This window comes from Eulemur rufifrons, chromosome 16, assembly GCF_041146395.1.
Source record: "Eulemur rufifrons isolate Redbay chromosome 16, OSU_ERuf_1, whole genome shotgun sequence".
Classification (NCBI taxonomy): Eukaryota; Metazoa; Chordata; class Mammalia; order Primates; family Lemuridae; genus Eulemur; species Eulemur rufifrons.
The window spans coordinates 24,582,401-24,608,466 of NC_090998.1; the positions used below are offsets into that span (position 1 = coordinate 24,582,401).

The 26,066-nt window shown below is 33.7% G+C and overlaps 1 protein-coding gene across 6 annotated transcripts; it reads left to right on the top strand.

Annotated features, from left to right (window-relative positions):
• Positions 1-84: 84 nt before the first annotated feature.
• On the top strand, positions 85-26,066 carry FGFR1OP2 (FGFR1 oncogene partner 2). 6 transcript variants are annotated; one of them, XM_069490309.1, is made up of 8 exons: positions 268-332; positions 12,463-12,611; positions 15,072-15,189; positions 16,615-16,757; positions 19,121-19,234; positions 21,658-21,771; positions 23,810-23,994; positions 25,964-26,066. In XM_069490309.1, the coding sequence occupies exons 2-7, from the start codon at positions 12,477-12,479 to the stop codon at positions 23,945-23,947; spliced, it is 762 nt and encodes a 253-aa protein (XP_069346410.1). In that variant the 5' UTR covers positions 268-332; positions 12,463-12,476; the 3' UTR covers positions 23,948-23,994; positions 25,964-26,066. The 6 variants fall into 6 exon arrangements, with proteins under 6 accessions (XP_069346409.1, XP_069346413.1, XP_069346410.1 ...); XM_069490308.1 differs by lacking the exons at positions 268-332; positions 25,964-26,066 and adding an exon at positions 85-141 and having other exon boundaries at positions 23,810-24,320; XM_069490307.1 differs by lacking the exon at positions 25,964-26,066 and having other exon boundaries at positions 23,810-24,320.

The following is a 26,066-nucleotide window of genomic DNA, read 5'->3' on the forward strand; positions in this document are numbered from 1 at the left end:
GTTTCTGTCTGGTTATGCGTCTGCTCGCTGAAGAGGCCGAATAGGTCGCGGAGTCTCTTCCCTTGAACACATAGGTCCCGGTTGGTAGAGGCTTTGAGTCTTAATCGCTACAGTTGACAGCTGCGAGGGATTGAGAGCGGAGTAAGTGGAATGGACGGGAGCGGGTGTAGGCGAGTCGAAGCTTCTTCCTTCGCCTGGGCCGCTCCGGTGCTTTGCATCTCTTGAACTATCGGCGCCCAGCCGTAGCCGCTTCCCTCCGTGGGCTCTCAGCTTCTGGGAGCCGGATTTCCTCTCCCGGTCCTCAGCGCTGAGCTCCTCTTTCCGGAACTGAGGTGCGGAAAGTTTAATGAAAAGCCTTGGCCCTAACCCTGTGGACACTCCTTCCGTGTGTTTTCTCCTTGCCTTACCCACCTGGGAGCTCGCTATTGGGAGGGGTATCCTTTTCAGTGTACCTCCTCAGCATTTGACAAAGATAATCATTCCCTCTTTCCCGAAACTGCTCTCCAAGCGGTGTTGCTCTTTTTCTGGTTCTTTTTCCTGCCTTTCTTCTGTATCCCATCTCTGATAACGTTATCAGTATCTGTCCTATCGAAACTAGAAACCTAGGAATCATCCTTGGTTCTGCATTTCCACTCACACTGCACTGTATTATTTCTTCTTTTTTCGACAGAATTATTGCAGTTGCCTCCCACTCTCAAACTGGTTTCCCCACCATCACTTCCCTAGAGTTATTCTGGAATACATATCTGTTTATATCTCTCTTTTCCTTAAACTTTTTAGTAACGTATTGCTGACATAATCAAAAACTAATTGTTAAGCACATGGTTCAGGACCTTTTACAGTCTATCCCAATCCATTTTACCTTTTTAGTCTCATCTTGTTTTCCCTCCAAATACTTTAATATCCAACCATACCAGACTACTAGCTGTTTCCCCAAACATGCCATACACTTTCACAACTCCGTATACCTTTGTGTGTGCTGTACCACCTGTCTAGAATGCATACTCTTCTTCCTCTCTTTTTCCACCTGTCAACACCCAATTCATAAATCATTGTTTTCTCAGACTCCCCCAGGAGACATTGATACCGCTGTGCTCCAAAGCGCCTGAAACAGTTCTGCAGTATTTATTAGGTTGTATTATCTGTTCTTGTATCTTTCTCTCTTGCGAATTTGAACTTGAGTCTGGAATCATTTCTTACTTATTGTTGAAACAAAAGCTAGTTCAATGCTTGACACATAGCAAGCATTATTTATATATACGTATGTATACGTATTTATAGTGTAATACTTATAAAGAATTCACCATAGGAGTTCTCATTCCCTTAAAATCATAATTTTAGAGCCAGAAGGAACTTTGTGTATTAGCTTAAAGGATTCTGGCTTGTTTTGAATATGAGGAACCCTGCACTTCTAACACACAAATAATTATGCTTTTAGCATTTGTTGATTGAAATTAGGCATAATGGCAAAAAAAAAACAAAAAACCTGCTATGTTTTTAAATGATATTGTATTTCATCATACTAGTATCTGTTTTTTTAAAACCAGAAATCCCGTTATCTTCTAACTAATATCTGTTTATATTTGAAAAATAGCGGGATGTGTGTGAGAGAAATGTTTTAGACTGCAGAGAATGCTTGGTGTATGTGCATTCATGCAACTCTTCCACTGACTCCTTGACCCACAGGTTAGAAGTAACTGGTTTAAATTGTTAGTTCCTTCTTGAATTGTCATAACTGTTTGAACATATGTATATGTAATGTATATTTAGCCACAATTCTAAGGAAACATGTAATTTTTAAAAAATCCTCCAGCGTCCTTACTTCCAAATTCTCTTCCTTCCAACTTTAAAAATTTATTTTCTTCAGAAAACTTCTTCATTAAGCTCCAAACATGTATTCATTCCACCATTTTCAAGGACAGTGAAAAATCTGTGCTTTCAAATATAGTGATATGCATGCCTAAGATGCTTATTTTTATATGTAATTTATGTGTTTCTTGATCTCTTAAGATTATAAATTTCTATGACTTATGGGACTTAAGTCATATGCCTTAACTATGCCTTTTTATTTTTCCATTTCCATATGTTTCAGTTAATATTAACTATACTATTTAACATTAGAGACACCTGCCTGAACAATAAAAAATTTTAAATTAGATTGTTGACATTTAAAGACATAGCTGTGGTATATCAGTATTCACAATATTTCTGTGTAGGCCCAGCTGGAAGAATACTGGATTTTTAGATAAGGGAAACAGAAGAGAGACTTCAATTTCTTTAAATTTTTCTTAACTAAAATCTGAAAGTAAACAGCTGGCCATTGGTGTCTTGAGTGGGTGGTGGTTTCTCTGATCTGCAGCAGAATGTTCTGAGCCTTCTGCCAGGAGTCTGACTGCAAATGTCTTTGGGTGGTAAAGTGGGCGAGGATGTGGCTAATGCAGAAAAGAAAAAAACCAAAAAAAAAAAAAAAAACCCACCTTAAAAAAATTCACTTGTAATTTGGACCTACCTATAGAAAATAATGTAAGTCTATCGTGGCTAGTTAAGACATGCACTAAAAATAGGCAGATAGATTTGGAATATTTCTTTTTTACTAGAGTCTATTTTTAAAAATTTGAAACTTGTTAGAGAGTTTGGAAAACAATCTTCCTCCCACTCCACTTACTAGCCAAAAAAAGGAGAAAGCACAATGATTTGCAAAAAAAGGTGACAAAGTAAATGCATGTTATAAAATATTTTAAACTTTTCTGTGGTTTCACATGCAGGAAATGAACATGCAAATTTTTAGAAACTGTGTCAACTGTTTTTCTGAAGTGCTAATAAAATTATGCTTTGAATTACCTGCAGTTTATAATTCCTTTCCCTGAATAGATGTTTTTATAGTTACATAACAAATTTTAAATGTAGTTCATTTTGACAGTAGTATTTCATTATGCAATCTGGAAAGAGAATGTTTTTTAAAGTGGATGTTAATTACAATTTTAAGAAGCTAGTCAGTAAACATTCATTGATTTTATAATTAACTGTGATGCCTAATTAAAATGAATGTCAGGCTTTTATTATCTGGAAATATATTTGAAATTTTGTTATTTTTAAAATTTTCTCTTCATATACATTCTCATTTTTCTATGGCTGGCTTGAAATGAAATTTTATAATATCTTGTAAGTTCCATTTGTGGGGAAGGATCAGAAAATTTGCTTTGTTTTTCCACCTAAGGAGATCGATGTGGTTTTCATATAGGTAAAAAGCAAACACAGGGCCCTGGGGATCCAGGTTGGTTCAAGAATAGAACACTAGACTAGGGATCAGAAGTTCTATTTCTGGTATTAGCTTGGCTCTTTCCTTGCTTCATAGCACTGTCATTTGGCACTTTATATTTGGAATCTTTGAGTCTATTTCCTCATTGGTAAAATGGGAATAACACTTGTTCTCTTGTGCAAATGACAGTATAAGGTAGCATTCCTCAAATTCAGAAAGCTATGAACAGTTTGAATTAATTGAAAGTATTACCTGGCAGTTTGATTTTACTCTAGAGTACTCTAGAGATTCATTTGGATTGAATTAGGTTGGAGAGAAGGCAAAGAATAGGTAAAGCAATTTTGAAAAAGAAAACTTGCCATATCAGATAGCAAGAATTTATTTTAGGGAGGGGTGGGAAAAAAAAAAAAGAATTTATTTTACAGCTATTACATTTGAGGCAATGTGGTATTGATGTAGAAAAAGATAAATAGCTATTTTATGAGACTTACAAGCTGCCTCGTGTGCCAAGATGAAATGGCCATTTTAATAGGGCTGTGGTGGATCTCATTCGCATCATAGTTTTTATTGCATTTCTCTAATAGCTAATAATGTTGAACATCTTTTCATGTCCTTATTTGCTATCTATATATCTTTTTGGTTAAGTGCTAAGGTCTTTTCTTCCTTTCTTAATTGGATTATTTTCTTGTTTGTAGTTTTGAGAGATTTTTAGGTATTCTAGATACAACTCCCAAAGCGCTTGGATTAGGGCATGAGCCACCATGCTTGGCCTCTGCTGGGGTTTTGATTGGATATTGCATTAAATCTGCAGAACAGTTGTGGAAAACTGACATCTTAACACAATATGTTTCTCCATTTACTTAGGTCCTCTTTCATTTTTTTTCATTAGCATTTTGTAGTTATCATCATGCAGATCCTGCATGTGTTTTGTTTCATATATACCCAAGAATTTCTTTTTTTATTTTATTTATTTTTTTTTTATTTTTTTTTTTTTTTGAGACAGAGTCTCTCTCTGTTGCCCAGGCTAGAGTGAGTGCCGTGGCGTCAGCCTAGCTCACAGCAACCTCAAACTCCTGAGCTCAAGGGATCCTCCTGTCTCAGCCTCCCGAGTAGCTGGGACTACAGGCACGCACCACCATGCCCGGCTAATTTTTTCTACATATTTTTAGCTGTCCATATAATTTCTTTCTATTTTTAGTAGAGATGGGGTCTCGCTCTTGCTCAGGCTGGTCTCGAACTCCTGAGCTCAAACGATCCGCCCACCTCGGCCTCCCAGAGTGCTAGGATTACAGGCGTGAGCCACCGCGCCCGGCCTCTTTTTTTATTTTTAAGCTATTTTTAAATATGTGGGTTTTAAAAAATTTTTTTTTGGTTTCCAGTGGTTGGTTCATTGCTACTATGTAGAAAAATGATTTATTCTTGTTGCTTGTATCTTGTGACATTGCTAAAACCAGGTATTAGTTCTAGGAGTTCTTTTCTGGATACTTTGAGATTTTCTATATAGACAATGTTGGTTGTGAATGAGGGCGTTTTTATTTCTTCTTTTCCAATCGGTATGCCATTTTTTTCCTTTTTCTAGCCTTATTGCACTAGTATATTGAATAGGACGGGTGGCTGGGGTCATCCTTTCCTCATTGCTGTAGGTCTTTTGGAAATGCCCTTTCTCAGTTTGAGGAAATCCCTTTCTAGTGCTAGTTTGCAGAAAATTTCTATTATGAAAGTGTGTTGAATTTTTTCTAATGCACCAGTTGGTATGATCAAGTGATTTTCTTCTTTAGTGGATTACATTGATTGATCTTTGAATATTGAGACAGCCTTGAATTCTGGAATAAACACCAGTTGGTCATATAGTGTAGTATTCTTTTTACATGTTGCTGAATTTGAGTTAATATTTTCTTTAGGATTTTTTACATTTATGTTCATGAGTGATATTGGTCTGTGATTTTCTTTTTTTATATACTATCTTTGTCTGATTTTGGTGTCAGTAAATGCTACCATCATTTTGTGAGTTGGGATGTACAAGTATTTCCTTTTCTTCTATTTTCTTGAAGAGATTGTGCAATAATGATGTTATTTCTTCTTTAAATGTATAGTACAATTTGCCATTGAAGCCATCTGGGTCTGAAGATTTTTAATTATAAATTCAATTTCTTAATAAAAGGCTATTATAATTATTGGATTTTAATTGTTATATAACTCCAATAACTATTAGTTATAGGTCTATTAATAGTTATCTATTTCATCTTGTGCAACTTAATTAATGTAATGTAGTTTGTGGTTTTTGAGAAATTAGTTCATTTCATCTAAATTATCCAATTCGTATGTATGGAATTTATTATTGTATTCACTTATTCTTTGAATGACTTAAAGGTCTGCAGTGATGTCCCTTCTTTCTTTTCTGACATTGGTAATTTATTTCTTCTCTCCTTTTTTTCTTCATTAATTTTGCTGGAGGTTTTCCAGCTTTATTGATCTTTTCAAAGAATTGGCTTTAGATTTCATTGGTTTTTCTTCTGTTACTTTCTTCTTTTCAGTTCCATTGATTTCTGCTCTTTAATTCCTTCTCTTTACTTTGGGTTTATTTTGCTCTTTTCCTAGTTTCTAAAGGTTGAGACTTAGATAATTGATTTGAGATCTTTCTGATTTTCTAATATAAGCATTTAATGCTATACATTTCCTTCAAAGTACTGATTTACATACATGCCAAAATCTTTGATATCTTACATGTTTATTTAGATCAAAATATCTTCTAATTTCCAGAGACTTCCTTGTTGACTTATGGGTTATTTAGAAGAGTGTTAACTTCCAAATGTTTGGAGATTTTCTTGTTATCTCTTTTATTTTAATTTAATTTCATTATAGTCAGAGGACATAATTTGTATGATTCTTTTAAATTTGTTAAGGTTTGGTTTGTGACACAGGATATGGTCTCTCATAGTGACCATCCCATGTGCACTTAAAAATAATGGGTACCCTGCTGTTGTTGTTTTTAATAGATAACAATTCTAGCCACTTAGTTGATGATGTTCATTTTTGTCTTTACCCTTGCTGATTTTTTGTGTACGAGTTTTGTTGATTACTGAGAAAGGAGTGTTGAAGTTTTCTGCAGTAAGTGTGAATATGCCTATTAATCATGCCTATTAATCCTTTCAATTCTTTCAGTTTTTGTTTCATGCATTTGGAAGGTCTCTAGTTAGGTGTATATACATTTAGGATTTTTATGTTGTCTTGGTGAATTGACCTTTTTATCATTATATAATGCTCCTCTGTCGCTGATAATTTTCTTTTCCCTAAAGTTTACTTTGTCTAATATTTATATAGCCACTCTAGTTCTTTTTTTTTAATATAACACCTTTGCTGAGATACGTAATTCACATACCATACTATTCCCACATTTGAAGTGTACAATTTGTTGGTTTTTAGTATATTCGTAGACTTGTTCAACCGTCACCAAAATCAATTTTAGAACATTTTTATCTTCCCAAAAAGGAATCCTGTGTTCACTTTCCATTCCCCCTACCACTTCCCAACCCCCAGGCCTGGGTATCCATTAATCTACTTTCAGCCTATATGGGTTTGCTTCTTTTGGACATTTCATATAAATGGAATCATATAATATGTTAGCATTTTGTGATTGCCTTCTTTCACTTCACATAATTTTTTCAATTTTTGTCCATGTTGTAGCATGTGTCAGGACATCATCCCCTCCCCCGACTTTTTTCGCTAAATATTCCACTATATGAAGAGACCGTATTTATTCATTCATCAGTTGATGGACATTTGGGTTAATTCTGCTTCTTGGCCATTGTGAATAATGTTGGTACAGACATTCACATACAGTTTTTGCATCGACTTGTTTTCATTTTCTTGGTGTGTACTTAGGAGTGGAATTTGCTGGATGGTATGTTTACGCTTTTGGGGAACTGCCAGACTGTTTTCCAAAGTAGCTGTACCATATTACATTCCCACTAGCAGTTACGAAGGTTCCAGATTCTCCATGTCCTAGCCAACACTTTTTATGTGTCTTTTTTTATTATAGCCATCTTAGTAAGTATATCTCATTGTGGTTATGAATTACATTTCCCTGATGACTAATTATAATGAGTGTGCTTTCATGAGGTTATTAGCAGTCTGGCTTTCTTTTGATTAGTATTTATATAGTGTGTGTGTGTGTGTGTGTGTATACTTTTTTATCCTTTTACTATTACCCTACGTATATCATTTTTGAAGTAAGTTTCATACAGATGACATGTAGTTGGGTCCTCTTTTTTAATTGTCATAATCCATCTTAATCTGTGTGTTGAGAACATATACATTTAGTGAAATTATTAACGTGTTTGGGTTTAGGTCTAACATCATTTGTTTTCTGTTTGTTCCCTCAGTATTTTGTTCCTTTGTTCCACCTTTTTTTCTTTTGGGGTATTTTGGGATTAATTGGGCTATTTGTGGTCTTTTGACTATTATCTCTGTACTTTTAAATTCATTTTAATTCGTCTATTGTGATTTTTTGACTATTAACTCTGTACAGTTATTTTAGGGGGTTTTTTAAGAATTACAATATATGTAAATTTTTTACAGTCTAGTTACAATTGATATTTTTACAACTTCAAGTGAAATGTAGAAATCTTATCATTATATATATCCATTTACTCTCCCCCTTTATGTTGTAGTCATATATTACATCTACATGAATTAAAAATCTTAACAGAAAAAATTACAATTCTTGTTTTCAAATGTTACATATTTTAAAGAACTAAAGAGAATATTTACCTAGATATTCACAATTTCTGTTTCTCCTCCCTCATTCCTGATGCTGTAAATTTCCTTCTGATACCAATTTGCTTCTATCTGAAGAATTTCCTTTAGAACAAGTTTACCAAAAATGAATTACTTTTTTCCTCATCTGAGAATGGTTTTTATTTTACCTTCATATATAAAGAGCATTTTCTCGATATAGCAAAAATTTGGGTTGACAGTTCTTTCAGCACTTTAAAAGTGTTCCACTTTCTACTGGCCTTCATTTCTGATAAGAAATCTATAATCATTCAAATTGGTGGTTATCTATCAGTAATATGTCATTTTTTGTCTGGCTGTTTCCAAGATTTCGTTTTTGTCTTTAGTTTTCAAAAATTTGATTATAACGTGTGTTAGATCTCCTTGGATTTGTCTCGCTTGGGGTTCCCTGAGGACTGAGAATGATGAGACAATTCAGTTTCTTAGAAAGAAACAAAGTGTTGCATACTTGAAATTCATACATTTCATTCATACTATCATTAGTATATTTACTAATATTTACTTATATATGTAAGAATGTTATGTATTCCTAAACCATAGAGAGAGGCAAGCATATTAAATCCACTTGTATATATTCAAAAAGTTCTTTAGAAATGATTTTACTCCTTCCTTCACCTTTATAATTTTTCCAGATTAATTAATTTACAAATGAGACATGAAATGAGCCAAATCCTCTGCTACCCCAGATAAATTTTCTCATCCATGTTTAATATTTTGGCCATTTTTTCCCTACTTGAATGAGATGTTTCATGGAGTTTTTGGTATCTGAGGTTTTATCTGGTGCTATTAAATACCCAGTCTGATTGTGTCAGTTTTTATCAACATGGATGTTAACAATTTGATCATCTCGTGTTTCTTTTAGAATTTGACAGGCCAGATTTTGTGTGTCTGTAATGGAATTTTTGAACTTCTCTGTGGATTTGTTATTTTATATATGAGGCCCTTGCATAAGGACTTTTAGTCAAACCAATCTGTTTATAACAATGTACTTTAAAGTATTTCTGTAGTATCTATAGTATGGTATACTATTAATAGCTTGCATAGTGTTTCCACCTACTGTGTTTCTGCCTTTATGATAGCAGTTATGTTGGGTAGCATCAAGCAGTTAATGTATCTGTTTTTAAAGAATGTCTGAAGAACCTCTTTTCTTTACAGCGTTTCAGAGAAGTGAATTATTATTTAAAAGCATACCAGCTATTAGTGTATATATTTACTTTTATTTTAGTGAGTTCCTCTGTGTTAGAGGACCGCAATCAAGTAATTTGATCAGTTTGACTTTTGGTAAGAAATTGAGTTTTATCAGAGTGAATGAAGTACCTATTGCGTATCAAGTCTGGTATCGTCACTTTTTATTTTTAATATAAAACCTATTAACAAACCCTAAAGTCAGGATTTGGTACTAGAGAATTCAAAAGTTTTGTTTTGGGCTTGGATACTTCTTGAACTGTGGAAATACGATTGTGAGATTTTTCTTTCAGTAGGTAAAAGTTGCTGTATTAAGAGTGTTACATAAGTGGATGATAATATGAAAAGGAGAAAGTAACAATATTTCATAATTACTCAACTGGTAGAAAATTTGAGTGGTTTACTATGGCATTTACTCCTTATGGTAACATCAGGTTTAAAGGCCTAGTATAAGCCCTGAAGATGCTTTGACTAATTCAATTGATGTTTTTAAGTTTTAAAGCCTTAGCCACTGAATTAACATGTAAGGTTTAATAGGCAGGGGGTTTTCAGTGTCGTGTTAATACTCCCAGAACACAGTGTACCGTTTTCATACTCCAAAAAGAAATATTTATGATTATCTAGGAAGACTATGCTGTCTACACTGAGGGCTCTATTCCAATGAATCTATCTATGTCCATGGATTCTTTTGCCCAGAGGATTCTGGAAGCTTAGCTTTTTTTTTTTTTTCTTGAATTATACAGAGTATAGGTATTTTCATAGCTAGATCAGCTATCTGATCATATGTAGGAACCTTAGTGCATTTTATTTGGAAACAGATTCTATCTATTAAATTTGTAGATGTTGTATTTTAGCACATAAAGAAGTATTCTTCTGGTAGTGGTCCCAATGATGTCATTTACAGATTGGAACTTAGGATGTGATTAGAGATTTCTATGACTTTGTCTTTTATTATTTTGTTTCACGATCTGTTACAACCATTTATTTTTACTTTAAGACTAATATTATTTCTGATTTTTATGTTTTACTTATCATAGGTCGACTTACCCTACTTTCTTTTCCTTTCTTTTCTTTTTTCTTTTCCCTTCATCCCTCCCTCCCTTCCTTCCTTTTTGCTTTACAGACAACTTTAAAATTTTACTCTGAAGGATCTAGTGTTCTATAGTAGTGGGATCAAAGGGAGATATGGTAACACCTATGTAAATAAGAAAGTTGTATTATTATCCATCTACAATTTTAGATAATTCCCCTTGGAAGTTTAGGGAAAGTACGGGGCATTATTGTATGCCAATCTCTCCCTCCAAGCAGCATCTTTGGCTAGATTTTAGATAGTTGTTCTTTTGTGTTTTAGCAAGTGTAGGACATTGGTTCCTTTAATGGCCTTTTTGCTTGTCATACTTTCAAGTACCTTTATTTAAATTTCTCAGATCTTAGAAGACAAATCTTTTGGTTGTTTCATCTGAAGACCCAGAAATTTTACTGATTTCCAACTTATTTACTTCTTAGAGCTCTCTGGAAATATCTAGTCATATACTAGATATTTTCTAAATTGGCAGTTTTAATTTTAATTTACTTTAATTAAATCTTCTTATTTGACTGTATACTTGTTTATAACAGGACAATATACCCTTTGCTTCAGCTGTTGGATATAACCAAGAATGCTATTTGAACATTTTTTAAAGTCTGTTTTTTTAATTGATAATTTTTAATCTTTCTTAAATATAACCGTAAATGAAAATCTTCTGAAATTGCCTGATGTGTTTTTTTTTAATTTTATTCAATTGAGTTATTTAAATCTTCTCTTTCTCCCTTGCTGCATTAGATCTGTAGTCCAGGATAGTAGTATTTATTTAACAAAATCATGAATTCTGTAGCAAAGTTCTGTCTTCCTAAAGTTGATGGAAATCCTTCCATATGGCCCTTGACTTGGATCTATACCAGAGTTTCAGTGTAACTTCTGTAGACCTAACTTCTGGCCTAGTAATTTATAGTGTGATTTTATTTTTTAAGAAAGCCTTGAAGAAAGGGTGGCTCATATAGAAGGCTGGGTAAAACTTAGTAGAAAGAGAAAAAAATTCAAGAAGGATAAGTTTCAGAAGATTATAAAGTTTTTGAAAGAGACTTTTAAAATTAAAATTTTGTTTGAGGCTTCCACATTACCAATTCAAGAAGCAAGCCAGCGTGGTGGCTCACATGTATAATCCCAGCACTTTGGAAGGCTGAGGTGGGAGGATCACTTGAGGCCAGGAGTTTAAGACCAGCTGGGCAACATAGTGAGACTCCATCTTAAAAAAAAATTTAAAAATTAGCTGGGCATAGTGGCATGCATCTGTAGTCCCACTGCTTGGGAGGCTGAGACAGAAGGATTGCTTGACGCTGGAAATTGGAGGTTACAGTTAGCTCTGATCAGACCACTGCACTCCAACCTGGGAGATAGAACAAGACCCTATCTCTTAAAAAAAAAAAAAAAAAAAAAGCTAACTATTGACTTTTTCATGTTTTGTCTCCTAATTTTGTTTATCTCCTCTTGAACATACTACTTGCTGATTTTAACATATCAAAAGTTTCCCATAATGGCCAAAGTTCTAAGTCAAAACTTTTTTTTTTGCACTTTACTAAGGAAAGTACAAGAGTTAAGATTATATAATATGCAACTATATATAAGAAGCAGAAGGTCCTCTAAGAAGAGGTTGAGACTTTGACTTAGACATGTTGAGACTTGAGGTTGAGACTTTGACCATGACACATAGAGGCCACTTTGGCTGGTCAGTAGTGTTTGTGAACAGTGTCTTAAGTAACCTCACCAAGCAGAGGCTAGGAAGAGTTTTTACAATCATTGACCCCAGAATACAGACCAGTGAACAAAGTGACCTTGCTCAAAAATTGACAAGATAGGGAGCACCCTCATGAAGGACATAATTTCTGTGTAATAGAACATTGTTTTCATTGGCTATGTGCCTTTTTCCTGCCATAAATTCAGGATGTTTTAGATACATTCTAGTTATGTCTTCAAATCATTTGTATTCTAATTTTTCTGAAACATTATAATTCACTTTAAAGCTTGTGCTGTCCTAACGGAAGCAAAACCACAAGGTGTTCTTAGATGTTTTTTTCCTCCCTAGGCCAATGTAACAAATGTGGCTTAAGAAACATATTTGTGTGAACATGAAACTAAAATAAGGTGACATGCTGACTTAGAGTCTTGATTTTAATTTTGATTATAGATATTCCTTTAGAAATGACTTGCACAATTGAGAAGGCACTTGCTGATGCTAAAGCTCTTGTTGAAAGATTGAGAGATCACGACGATGCAGCAGAATCTCTGATTGAGCAAACCACAGCTCTCAACAAGCGAGTAGAAGCCATGAAGCAGGTTTGATTTTTCTTTCTTGTTGATTCCATTAACAAAAGCAGTCACTGACAATCATAAATTGCTGCCTAGTTGGTCTAATTTTTTTCAATGTTCTCTAAAATTTTAAAATAGCTTGACTTATGTGGTTCAGTTTTGTTTAAATTTGTCATGTTCAGGTGACATATATATGTACATATACTCTAAAACTTACAGATTTGATAACTTATTTTTCTGACAGAGTTGCACAATAGAGTTTAGAAAATAAAAGAATTTGTTAAGACTGAATACATTTGACAAAGACCATACTTATATTGACACACATTTTGCTCTGTCTTATGTAATGTAGAAATGTTCATGTTTTTCTTTATAAAAGTACTTGGTGATGCTATTTAACAACAAAATAGGGGGTAAGGGCAATATACATAACCTAAACTTTTGTACCCCCATAATATGCTGAAATAAAAAAAAATAGCTTTTAAAAATGATGCAAGGCAATATCTAGTTTACACCCTGTGCAGTTACTGCACTTACACTTGCTACCTCGGTTTTCTTTTAATGCTGCCAATTAAAGAAGAAATTAAAAGGGCTTCACTTCTTGCTGTCCTTCCTGTTATATGATGGAATCTTCCAGTGGGCCATTAGTTTAGCTACCATTTTAAACTCTGATAAAAATTTTCAGCTCTTTTAAGAGAGTTATAAAATAACTGATATTATGATGGAAATCAGAGGGGGAAAAATGTATATTCACAGCCAACTTTCTTGAAACTCATTCATTTTATACAAGGAAGCAACCCTGGGATAATGCTTTTAGCAAAGCTACTGGAAACAGTGGAGCAAATTTACTTATTTTGTTTTGCAACTGTGTTTTGCAACAGATTACTTCCATCCCTAATTGTCCAGCTGGACTCAAGCACTCCAATAAACATATACCTAATATTGAGTTGTGAAAAAAGGAATTTGACATCTTAAAATTAAGAACCAGGAGTATTATAACGAATGCATTACTAAGTGTCTCATAAGAATGCCTTGAAAATAAATGAATGCTATTTTAAAATTAGATTCTCGGCCGGGCGCGGTGGCTCACGCCTGTAATCCTAGCACTCTGGGAGGCCGAGGTGGGCGGATCGTTTGAGCTCAGGAGTTCGAGACCAGCCTGAGCAAGAGCGAGACCCCATCTCTACTAAAAATAGAAAGAAATTATATGGACAGCTAAAAATACACATAGAAAAAATTAGCCGGGCATGGTGGTGCATGCCTGTAGTCCCAGCTACTTGGGAGGCTGAGACAGGAGGATCCCTTGAGCTCAGGAGTTTGAGGTTGCTGTGAGCTAGGCTGACGCCACGGCACTCACTCTAGCCTGGGCAACAGAGTGAGACTCTGTCTCAAAAAAAAAATAAATAAATAAAATAAAATTAGATTCTCATTTTTAAATGCAAAACTTTTTGTATATATTTTGCACATGTTCTATTATTATTGAAATATTCACATGCTGTAAAATTCACCCTTTTAAAGGGTACATGTTAATACAATTCATTCCATTTTAGTATATTCACGGGTTATACAACCATAACCACTATCTAATTCCGGAAAATTTTCATCACCCCCGTTAGCAGTTTCATCCTAGTTTCCCCTTCTCCCAGTCACTGACACCACTAATCTTTCTGTCTCTACAGATTTCTCTCCCTATTTTATATATATTGTATGAATGGAGTGATATAACATGGCTTTTTGTGGTTGGCTTCTTAACATATTTTTAAGGTTCAGCTATGTTGAAGCATGTATCAGTACTTCATTTCTGTTTTTTGCCAAATAATATTGCATTGCAAGGGTACAGCATACTGTTTATCCATTCATCAGTTGACAGGTGTTTGAATTGTTCCACTTTTGGGCTGCTAAGAATAATGCTGCTATGAATACTTGTGTACAAGTTTCTGTGTGGACATGTTTTCAGTTTTCTTGGGTATATACCTAGGAGTATATACCCTAGGTATATGTAATAACTCTATGTTTAACTTTTTGGGGATCTGCCAGATTGTTTCTCAAAGGAGCCATAACAGTCATGCTCCGTTGCCCACGCTGGAATGCAGTGGCACAATCATAGCTCACTGCAGCCTGGAACTCCTAGGCTCAAGCGATCGTTTCACCCTTTTTGATTATAATTGTCCTAGTGATAGTGAAGTGGTATCTTGTTGTATTTAATTGCATTTCCCTAATAACTAATGATGTTAAGCACCTTTTCATGTGTTTATCAAGCATTTGCATATTTTCTTTAGAGAACTGTCTATTCAAATCGTTTCCCAATTTTTAATTGGGTTATTTTCTTTTTATTGAGTTCTAAGAGTTCTTTATATATTCTGGATACTAGACACTTATGTGATATTTACTTATTTATTTTTATTTCTATATCAGATATGTATATTTATGTATCAGATAGATATTTGAAAATATTTTCTCCCCACTTAAAAATTTTTTTTTCATTAGTATCAGGAAGAAATTCAAGAACTTAATGAAGTCGCAAGACATCGGCCACGGTCCACATTAGTCATGGGAATCCAGCAAGAAAACAGACAAATCAGAGAATTACAACAAGAGAATAAAGGCAAAACCTATTACTACTACTATGTATTAATATGTATGGCAAATGAAAAGAGAACTTTAATCTGCAATTGTACTGTTGATTTGGGACCAATTAATATTTTCAAAAATGGGAAAACAGCCAACTAAAGTTACTTTTTGACATTAATCCCATTTCTAGTCCATATAGCTAAGTCATATTTATTGCTCTTTATCCTGTTCTGTATATGAACGTCTGCCTTGCATGACATCCTCTTAGATTCTCGCCTTCAATATCCAGTTTACGCCGTTGTTGTTATCTATGAAATAGCTTCATTCTCTGCAGTTCTACTGCACTGGACCCCAGGCTTAGGTGTTCACAGTCTCCTGCCTGAACTGTGCTCACTGATCTCCCCGATCCCAGCCTCTTTTTCCCCTCCAGTCCATCTTCAACACAAGCATCAGATTGATTTTTCAGAAATAAAGCTGATCATGTTATTCTTTTGCTTAAGAACTTTCATTATATCCTTATTTCCTTATGCAAGGATCCTCAAAGTCAATTTTTAGCCTTCTTTTCTAACTTCTTACCACAGCTCTTTTCACCTGAAACCCTTTGCTCTTGCCATCCCAAACCAGTTCCTAAACACATCATCCACTCTCATGCCTCCCTGCTTAGACTGCCCATTCCTTCATTTTTCAACTGAAGGAATTCAAGTTCATTTCAATACTACAGTTGTGTGAAGCTTCTACCAGTTTCTCCCCATAGACTTTTCTTAAATGTATTTGAGTAGTGCTCCACTCTGTATTTACCATGTATTTGTTTTCTCCTCTAGACACTGAGCTCTATGGTCTTTTTGTATTCTTAATATAGAGAACATTGTCTGATATTTAGTTGCTGTTCAGTATATGTTTGTTGAAATGATTCTCAAAAATACAAGTTAAAATGGTCATTTAAAAAACTTAGGCCGGGCGCGGTGGCTCACGCCTGTAATCCTAGCACTCTGGGAGGCCGAGGCGGGTGGATCGCTCGAGGTCAGGAGTTCGAGACCAGCCTGAGCAAGAGTGAGACCCCGTCTCTACTAAAAATAGAAAAAAATTATATGGCCAACTAAAAGTATATATAGAAAAAATTAGCTGGGCATGGTGGCACATGCCTGTAGTGCCACCTACTCAGGAGGCTGAGGCAGGATTGCTTAAGCCCAGGAGTTTGAGGTTGCTGTGAGCTAGGCTGACACCACGGCACTCACTCTAGCCCAGGCAACAAAGCGAGACTCTGTCTCAAAAAAAAAACAAAAAAAAATAGGGGACTTCATTTGATGCCTTTTATTATTATATGGCTAGATTTTTACGCATCATGTTTTCTTTTGAAAATGTCCTATTAGTTGCTTTTTTTGATAAATATAATATGGAAGAGAATAGTTTGTGTCCCTTTAACTCAAGTTTGAATAAAATACACTGTTATTCTTGATAGAATTGCGTACATCCCTGGAAGAACATCAGTCTGCCTTGGAACTTATAATGAGCAAGTATCGAGAACAAATGTTTAGATTGCTAATGGCTAGCAAAAAAGATGACCCGGGTATAATAATGAAGTTAAAAGAACAGCACTCCAAGGTAATCCATTCTATAAATGTGACTTGAAATGGTAAAGAGGGACGAATGGTTGTGTTCAGATTTAAAAAACAAATCACAAGTATCTAGTAATGCCATTTTAACATGATGTTGATTGTTTCATCTTTTAAATTGACATTTTTGCTCTTCCTTATTTTTTCGTTGCTTAATATGTAACATTTTCTGTTTGATTTACTCTTTTAATTCCCATTGTTTCTTAGTAACTTTAATGCATATATTCAAAAATAAACTTTAGTTTGGAAATAAAGGTAAGTGTTCAATTCAAAATTATTTTTATAAGGTTATCTGCTTTTAAGAAATATATCCAATAAATTTGTATATTGACTTCTGTTACAAAAAGAAAAATTGAAATGCTGAAAACTTCTTTTTAAATCTGAAAGCAGCTTAGTGTAGATTTGTTTTTCTTAAGTCTATATTCTGAATGAGGCTAATTCAGACTATAAATGATCCTGATTATAATGGAAAAACCATGGGGTTAAGAAGAAAAGAACCAACATACTAAAATTTTGCTCCCCTCCCCTCTACATATTGCATACCAATTGGCATAATTTTTAGAGACAAAGTGGAAGTGGTTAGAAATTAGTGTTTTTCCTGCTATTCATCTTACTTATTGTCATCCCTGTGTCTGTTCCCTTTGGTATGTCCCCGTATGTGCTGGCAACTGCTATGAAGACAAGTGGAATAATCTTTTCTTATTTATATTTTATTTCAGACTGAATTTTAACTCCTGGTGTGAAATAAAAATATTATACTAGATTGTAATAACTAGGCCATTATCTGTATTGGATAATGGTGAGCTAACTATTATTAGTTATTACTAATATTATTTAAGAAATAGTGATTGTTATAAGACTTTTTTATCTTTCTCAATTATTGAAAGAATTTAGATTTTTTTAAAATATTTCTTCCAGTTTTGTACATTTAGGTCTAAAACTATTATTAATTCTCTTAGAATTAAATACCTAGTAAATAGCTCTTTGCATGACAACTTTATATATTAGGGAACTTAAAATAAGTACCTTTTTGTGTCAACTAGTAAAATAATAAATTAATAAATTTGGGTTTAACATTATTTGATTATGTTATTCATCTCCTAACCAAATGGAAATTCAGGAATATTTAAGTGGCAATCTTTCGAAGATGGAAAATATCTATTGTTAATGAGACCATTATAAAATCCTTTGAATTTAAAGGTATAACTAAGAGTGTTTTTAAAAGTACAAAGAGGAATTGGCTTATTCAAATTATTGGTAAGATAAATGTAATCTTGAGAAATTCCAAAAGGTTAACATATTTTATAATCTAAAAAAATAAAATTTTGAAGATCTAAAGGAAAGAATACTAAGACAAAAAATGCTTAGGATAATACTGCAGCTTGTTAGTCCTATCTGGTAGCAACTATGACAGAAGCAAATGTTTTTTGCAACACATTAGATTTTATCAGAGCTGGTTTATTAATTAGCAAAGTTAAACATTTCCTAAGATAGCTATAAACCATCCTTTTTCATTATGTAGATTGAATTCTTTATCTAAGTGCTGATGAGCCTTGCCTTCCATAAAATGACTATTCAGTTACTTGTTATTAATTCTAACTAATACATATTAATGTTTGTGATTTTGATTTTTCCCAAAAAGGAGATACTTCGACTCAATTAACACTTGCACTGGGTTAATTATGGGAAATAATAAGATGAATGAATGAATAAGTTACATTACCATATGAGCTTGCAGTGTAATGGGAGCTACAGACACAAATATAACTATCTAATGTAAGGTAGGGTGTGATGAATCCTAAAATAGAGATATGAATTGTTGCTGGAATACTAGAGGAAACTATTAGTTCTCATGAGGAAAGTCTGGAAAAGTGTCAAGAAAAGGAAGAAAATCCATCTAAATCCAACCTTGAATTAATTACAGGGGGCTCAACAAGCAGAAGCAGGTGAGCAGAGAAACTTACAAAGCCACAAAAGTATGGGATTCTGGGATGTATTTAGGTACTAGTGCTCTGATATCCCTAAACACAAAAATAATTCTATAGCATGTTTAGGGGTAACAAATAGAGTTACACATAGCAGCATTTCGGAATAAGAGACCCTTTTGAGACCATGGTAATACAGAATTTTGCCCTCACCTGGAAGTTTTTGAGCACACATTTAAAAATAAATGGAAAATACATATTTTCATTCAAATATGTATTTTTACATATTTTTGAACAGATGCCTTTTTGGAAATCTTAAAAAAACAAACATTTTAAACAGTTGGCTAACACGCATGAACTAACACTCATTCAGTTTTTAAATTACGGATAATATCCGTATTAACATTATAATGACTCTGTACTACAGATTGACATGGTACATCGTAACAACTCCGAAGGATTCTTCCTTGATGCATCTCGACACATCCTTGAAGCACCTCAACATGGACTGGAGAGGAGGCACTTGGAAGCAAATCAGAATGTACACTAAATAAACAGTCAACTTTTGGGGTGTGGATGGAAGGGGGGTGTCCATTTAAAAAGTTCTTTTACATTGAAATTCCCTCCCACATTAGATCAGAAAATAAATGAAATCAAAGAATGCTGTACCTTTGATAGCCATGCTGTTCAGTGTATAAACTTTAAATCTGTCATTAATTCTCTGCATTGTCTCATACACAGCCTATTAGATATTTGTAGGTTTTAAAGATTATTTAGCCCAGCTTTTCATTTATTTGCTCTTGTTAGGTGTTGCTACAGTTTTTGTTGCTGCAAAACAGTCATTCTCTTTCTGGACATCAAAGATATTTTCTTGACATTAATTTTAACCTGATTTCATAAAAATTTTGGTCAAAGTATTAAGTGAAATGTTTTAATTCAGATTTTTGATGGTTTGTAGTCCTTTAGTTTAAGTTCACAAATAAAAATGTCTTTGTTTAGATATAAGGATTTAGTGGTACTCCCTCCATTGTGTCTTAACTGTCTTTTTTTTTTTTTTTTAACTCAGTTGTGGCAGGTCTGTATTGAGTAAAGTAGGAATAAACCTAGACAAAAGTTAGAAATTAAAGGCATTTCAAAACAGTCCAAGGGTTATGTTGGTGACACTTCTTCCCTTCAAGACAGTTTTCAAAGCACAAGTCTTGCTTCTTGTGCCCATTAAAAGGTCTGTGATGCTTCTCTAAAGATTTTATAGTTCAGTGATCCGTTAACTGGGCCTATAAAAATACTATTCTGTTTGAAGTATTGGGGTTCTTCCTGTGATGATCTTGTTGGAAGACTCTGTCTTGAAAAAGTTATTAGTGTCTTTTTTTCTTCTGTTTTAAAGGCAAAGAAATGCTTGCTTTGTAGTTTTTAGCCTATGTCAGTGCAGTAGGACTGACCAAATCATAAATTGAGAAAGTTGTTGGTATTCAAAATTCTTACTTATTATCCTTATTCAATTCGCTGCTGCAGTTACCTGTACTTACTTGCTTTTAATCATTATGCACCCTTTATAATAGGAAGGATTTTAATGGTTTTTTAACTCTTGCAGAATATGACAAATATTTGTCTTGATACTATTCTTGCTACTATAATCTAACCCAGGGCTGTCCAATAGAACTTTCTGAAATGATGGAAATGTTCTTTATCTGTGCTGTACAATGTGGAAGTCACTAGCCACATGTGACTATTGAGCATCGACAATGTCATTAAGTGCAATTCAGGGACTGAATTGTTAATTTCTGAAAATACGTCGCACAGTGCAGATTAGTCTTTTGTTGTACCTTCTTCCTGAGTACTAGTATAGGTTGTCCCATTAAGATAATATAAGGACCTGCATTTTTGTTGGCTAAGAAGTTATTAAATGTGATTTGCCAAAGATGTTCCTATTTTTTTCTCTATCATTTCTTCCAGTTTACTAGTTCTGTGGGATTTGGGGGGTTCTGTTCAAATCTTTTTTACAGAGAAAAAGTATAACTATTTACAGGACTTAGTGTTTGGGGAGGGAGTTATTCGCTTTTATATTTAAGTTGTGGCCTTAATGTAATAAAATAATACTAAATAGCCAGTGAATAATGATCTATAGAAGCTATTTATTAAGAAAATGATGATTCTCAAGTTTGTATTGACTTTAAACCTTTTTTGTCTGTCTCTTTCACTAAACTATAAGCTCCTTCAGATCACGGAACATATCTTAATAGGCTTCGTATTCCTGTTGCCTAACACAGTGCCTGGCACAGTATAAATATGCAAAAAATAAGGGATTGAGAATGGAAGAATTTGGGCTACTTGTGTCTAAAATATATGGATGTCTATATTATACTGAAATTATATTTTCATCAGTTCACAAAGATGGCCATTTAATATTTTAATACTTAAAAACAGAATTCTATTCATTTTACTTGAGATTTATTATGTACATACACTAAATAATAGGCAGGTATAAATAAGATACAGTTCCATTTTCAAGGAGGTGTATGATCTAGAAAACATTAAAGATTGGATTGAGATCAGTTTACAGGCATGGATAATATAAAAAAGATTGGTAAATTATGAAGACTTCAGGGAGGAAAAAAGATTGAATGTCAACAATTTTTATCCTTCCCATTACTTTGACCAACAGTATATATGTAGGCGCAAAAAAGAAAAAGTTGATCATGGTGTTGAGAACAATGTGAACTATGAATACTTTTCGTGCTGCTAGATTTAGTTATATTGTGCTATTGTGCTGCTTAGTTTTAATTCTAGTCCTAACAAATCTGATTTTAAAAGCACATTTATGGTCAACCAACTTTATTGTGAATATCTGCTTGATAAATTACATTTGTATTAAGTGGCACTGCAGATTTTATAAAAAGGAGAGGATCCAAAAATAAAAATAATAAAGTATTTCACTGATTTCCAACTCCCATTTCTTTTTTTTAGGAACTGCAAGCACATGTTGACCAGATAACTGAAATGGCAGCAGTAATGAGGAAAGCCATTGAAATTGATGAGCAGCAGGGTTGCAAGGAACAAGAACGGATATTTCAACTTGAAGTAAGTTTTAAATTCCAAATATAGGTGAAAACTGTCCATACAAAGATTTACACCAGAAAACATATCACATTTTTAAATATGTATGTGTGTGTGCGTGTGTGTGTGTATATATATATATATATATATATCACTTTTCTGGGGTACTGATGTTCTTTTTCTTCTGGATGCTGGTTATATGGGTGTATGATACAAGACCATTTATATAGTAATGCAGGAATCTAGGATAATCACTAACTTACACTAGTAATTGAGAACATTGATTTTTAATCCTATCTTATCTCACTAGGTGAATATACTTCTTCAATTGAGTAACTTTAAAAAAATTGTTCATTCTATTAGAGATTATGATGATGCAGGGAAATTTTTTTAATCAACAGATATTCGGAGGGCACTCTTATTTTCCTGGGAACTGTAAAAGCCTTTATCTGTCCTTTATTTTGTGGTAGCAAAAGTACATGTGATTATTGAATAATTCAAATCAATAGAAGAGACTTTTATACTCTTAAACTTCATTTTGAAATCTTGGTGGGGAAATTGGTCATAGAGGGCCAAAAATTAATTCTCTGAGCATAAGTGTTCTCCCAGTCATATAACAGGAGTTGGCAAACTTTTTCAGTAAAGGCCAGAGAGTAAATATTTAGACTTTTCAAACTAAACTGTTTACACCTAGTCAGCTTTGCCATTGTAATTGAAAACCAGCCATTTAGGTTTGGCTATGTTCCAATAAAATTTAATTTACAAAAACAGTCCTCAGGCCAAGCCATAGTTTGCTAATCCCTGCTTTATACCATTGAAATTTAGGTGCCACTGAAGACAAAGTAGTAGAGAATAAATTATGAGAGGTTATTTTTATCTTTTTTAAAAATTTTTACTTTTTAGAGACAGGAGTCTTGATCATAACTCACTGCAGCCTTGAACTCCTGGGCTAAAGCAATCCTCCTGCTTCAGCCTCCTGAGTAGCTAGGAGTACAGATGTACACCACCCATGCCCAGCTGATTTTTCTTATTGTAGAGAGTGGAGTCTCACTATGTTGCCCAGGCTGGTCTTGAACTCTTGGCATCAAACAGTCCTCCAGCCTCAGCCTCCTAAAGTGCTGGGACTACAGGTGTGAGCCACTGCATCTGGCTGACAGTTTATTTTTAAATGTCTATAAGTTTCTTACAGTAACTAATCTATAGGGGGGGAGAAAGGCAAAGTTATTTACAAAGTCAGATTTAGTCATTTTCTTTCTTGAAAAATAACATCTACTTTGCCAACCCTACTGCTCTCAAATTCCAGTGAGAGAAGCAAACCAGATGGCTTGTCCTGCATTCCATTCTATAATGGAAAGCAATAAAAGTACTAAGAGGTTCTACTCCCAGGGTATTTATTATTCACTGGCTTTAGGAGTCTATATAAATATATAGAGAGATGTTATTCATCTCTAATGTGATGATAAAATAAGGCAATTTCTGAGTGTCTATCTGTAATTATAGCTGCTTACATAAGAACACTTTGTAGTGGTGGAAGATACTGAACATATTATTCCTGTCTCTTTAAAAGTGTTCTTTATATTCGCGTTAACTATATGTATCATTTAGTACATTTATGCCAATTATAGAACTTGTTTTTTATTTGTTATACCGTTATATGTTTGGTTTTTCTTAATATATGTTTGGGCCGGGTGCAGTGGCTCACACCTGAAATCGCAGCACTTTGGGAGGCCAAGGTGGGAGGATCACTTGAGGCCAGGAACTTGAGACCAGCCTGAGCAACATAGCCAGGACTTCCTTGCTACAAAAAACAAAAAGTCATCTGGGTGTGTTGGTGCATGCCTTTAGTCCCAGCTACTTGGGAGGCTGAGGCAGGAGGATCACTGGAGCCCAAAAGTTCAAGGCTGTAAGGCTGCAGTGAGCTATGATCATGCCACCGTGCTCTAGCCTTGGTGACAGAACAAGACCCTGTCTCTAAAAAAAATGTGTGTATGTGTATGTTTGTATTCTTGTAGCTACTTTGTAGATGGTGACTGCATCTTTGTTTTTGCTTGCCTTCTTACAGCAAGAAAACAGAGGCTTGAGGGAGATCCTTCAAATAACTCGAGAATCATTTTTGAACCTTAGGAAAGATGATGCATCGGAAAGTACCTCTTTATCAGCATTAGTGACCAATAGTGACCTGAGTCTGAGGAAGAGCTGAAGAACTTCCAAGTCTTAAATGGTCCAAATGGTCACTAGGACTGGCCTGTAAGTGAATGAATGAGTGAATAAATAAACAGAAAACTCAATATCAACCCTTTATTTTTTTTCTCTATAATGTGTACAGTGCACTGGCTATGAGATAGCAACAAAAAATGCATAGTTAATGGTCTTAGACTTTATTCCAAACATAATTGAAAAGTAGAAACTGAGCCATTGTTAATTGGCGAACAAATAGAAAGGCTTTCGCAGTGACTGCTGAACATACAAGAGCTTTCAGCAGTGCTGCTGGCTTTCTGGATAATACTTAAATAAATTGAATATTCCCAATAAATGTTTGGGGATTCATAGACTTATCTCAGTTTAAAAAAACAAATTTTTGCCACTGTTTTGTGAATAGATTTTCATATTAAATTTTATCCTTCCTGTTTGGTGTCAAAGTTAACAGATAGCTTATGTACCATGAGACTTCAGCTTTAGTGATTGCCTGTCTACTTTTCCATTAGCTTAAATTTTTGTCAAAGAAAATTCAGTTTTAAAGGCTGTATGAATGTTTTATATGCAGCATATATAAAAGAAGTAATTTAATTTTAGCTAATTTACCTTAACTGATACCTAGCTAACAATTGTCCACAACTTGCTTATGTATATGAAATATTATTTCAGGAATGAAAGAGAAGGAATACTACTTTCTAAGAAAGAAGATCTTATAATAGACATTTGGTAGGTTAAACTACTCTTTTGAAAGAATAAGTTTTGGTTCTAATTCAGTAACGAAGATGAGATTTTTTTCTCTTCTCTGGTTGATCTTTAAGGATATTATGTAGTTTATTTAGCTAACAGAGTTGAAATGTTTGATATAGCAAGATAGGTATGGTAATTTCAAAGAAAATTGGGAATTCCTCCGGCTCATAGAACGCTTTTTTTTAAGTAATTACTCTTGAGGTACAGAAAAAGTAAATTAAAATTAAAAAAAAAATTCCAGATCTATTTTTAAGCTCCATCTTGTCCTCATAACCTGTAAGATTTTTCTTATAACCTTTCAGTTGAAAGAGGGAGAAAAATCTGTTGATTTAGAAGTGTTTTCTTTTTTAAAAAAAAAATCAAATATACAGTATGTAAATTTTTTTAAAGACCGCCAGATACAGAAATGTGCTTTAACATCAATTGAAAGCTAAATTTTTCTTATGTTGTGGGGATTATAGAATAAAAGAGTATCAAATATAATTAAATATATTACACTTATTTATAATAAATATATATTAAAATTAGCACAGATAGAAAATTCCACTTTTGAATATATAATTTGTTACAAAATATTACTTCACATGGTAATTTTTATGTATAATTTCATATATTGGTAAAATTCAAAACTACTTTTCACTTCAGAATTTTTCTATCTTAAGTTTGGAGTGAATGGGGTGGATGGGGCTGATTGAAAAGGGCTAATGGCCCAAACATTAAGTAGATTTCTTTTCTCATTCAGAGGCCTTAATTGATATTTTATAAATAAATGACAGTTTTTATTTTTAAACTTTTCTATTGGTTTTTTGGAAAGTATCCCTTAATTTAATGACACATTCATTCAAATAGTTTTTATCCCAGGTAAGAATTACTGAAAATAAGCTACACAATTGAGATTAAGTCTGAGGCAATTCATTGAGGCAGCTCTATTATAAAACATTACTTGATAAATAATTATTTTTGTAAATAAGTAAGTTATTTATTCTTGGTTTTTTTGCTTGGATATAATTTTAAGATCTCAGTGTTAAAGACATTTACTTTGTTTTCCATCCTGTATTTTTTTTGTTGTGCAACAGAACCTTAAATTTATGTCTGAGAGTATGTACTGCATAGGAGCCTATTTTATCAATAAAGATGAGTGATTAAAATTGATATGGTCTCCTAATTGAAAATAGTGCTTACATTTATTCTTACATATAGTTCATTTTTAAGGTCTTTTGTCTCCTCTTACCATAAAACTAGTACTTAGCAACATCTATCTATATTTCTTCAGAATTGGCCAGCAACTTCTTAGTACTGATCCTGCAAACCTTATCATCTGTAATGGATTGAATAGTGTCTTCCCAAAACGTAAGTCCAAGTCCTAACCTGCTATA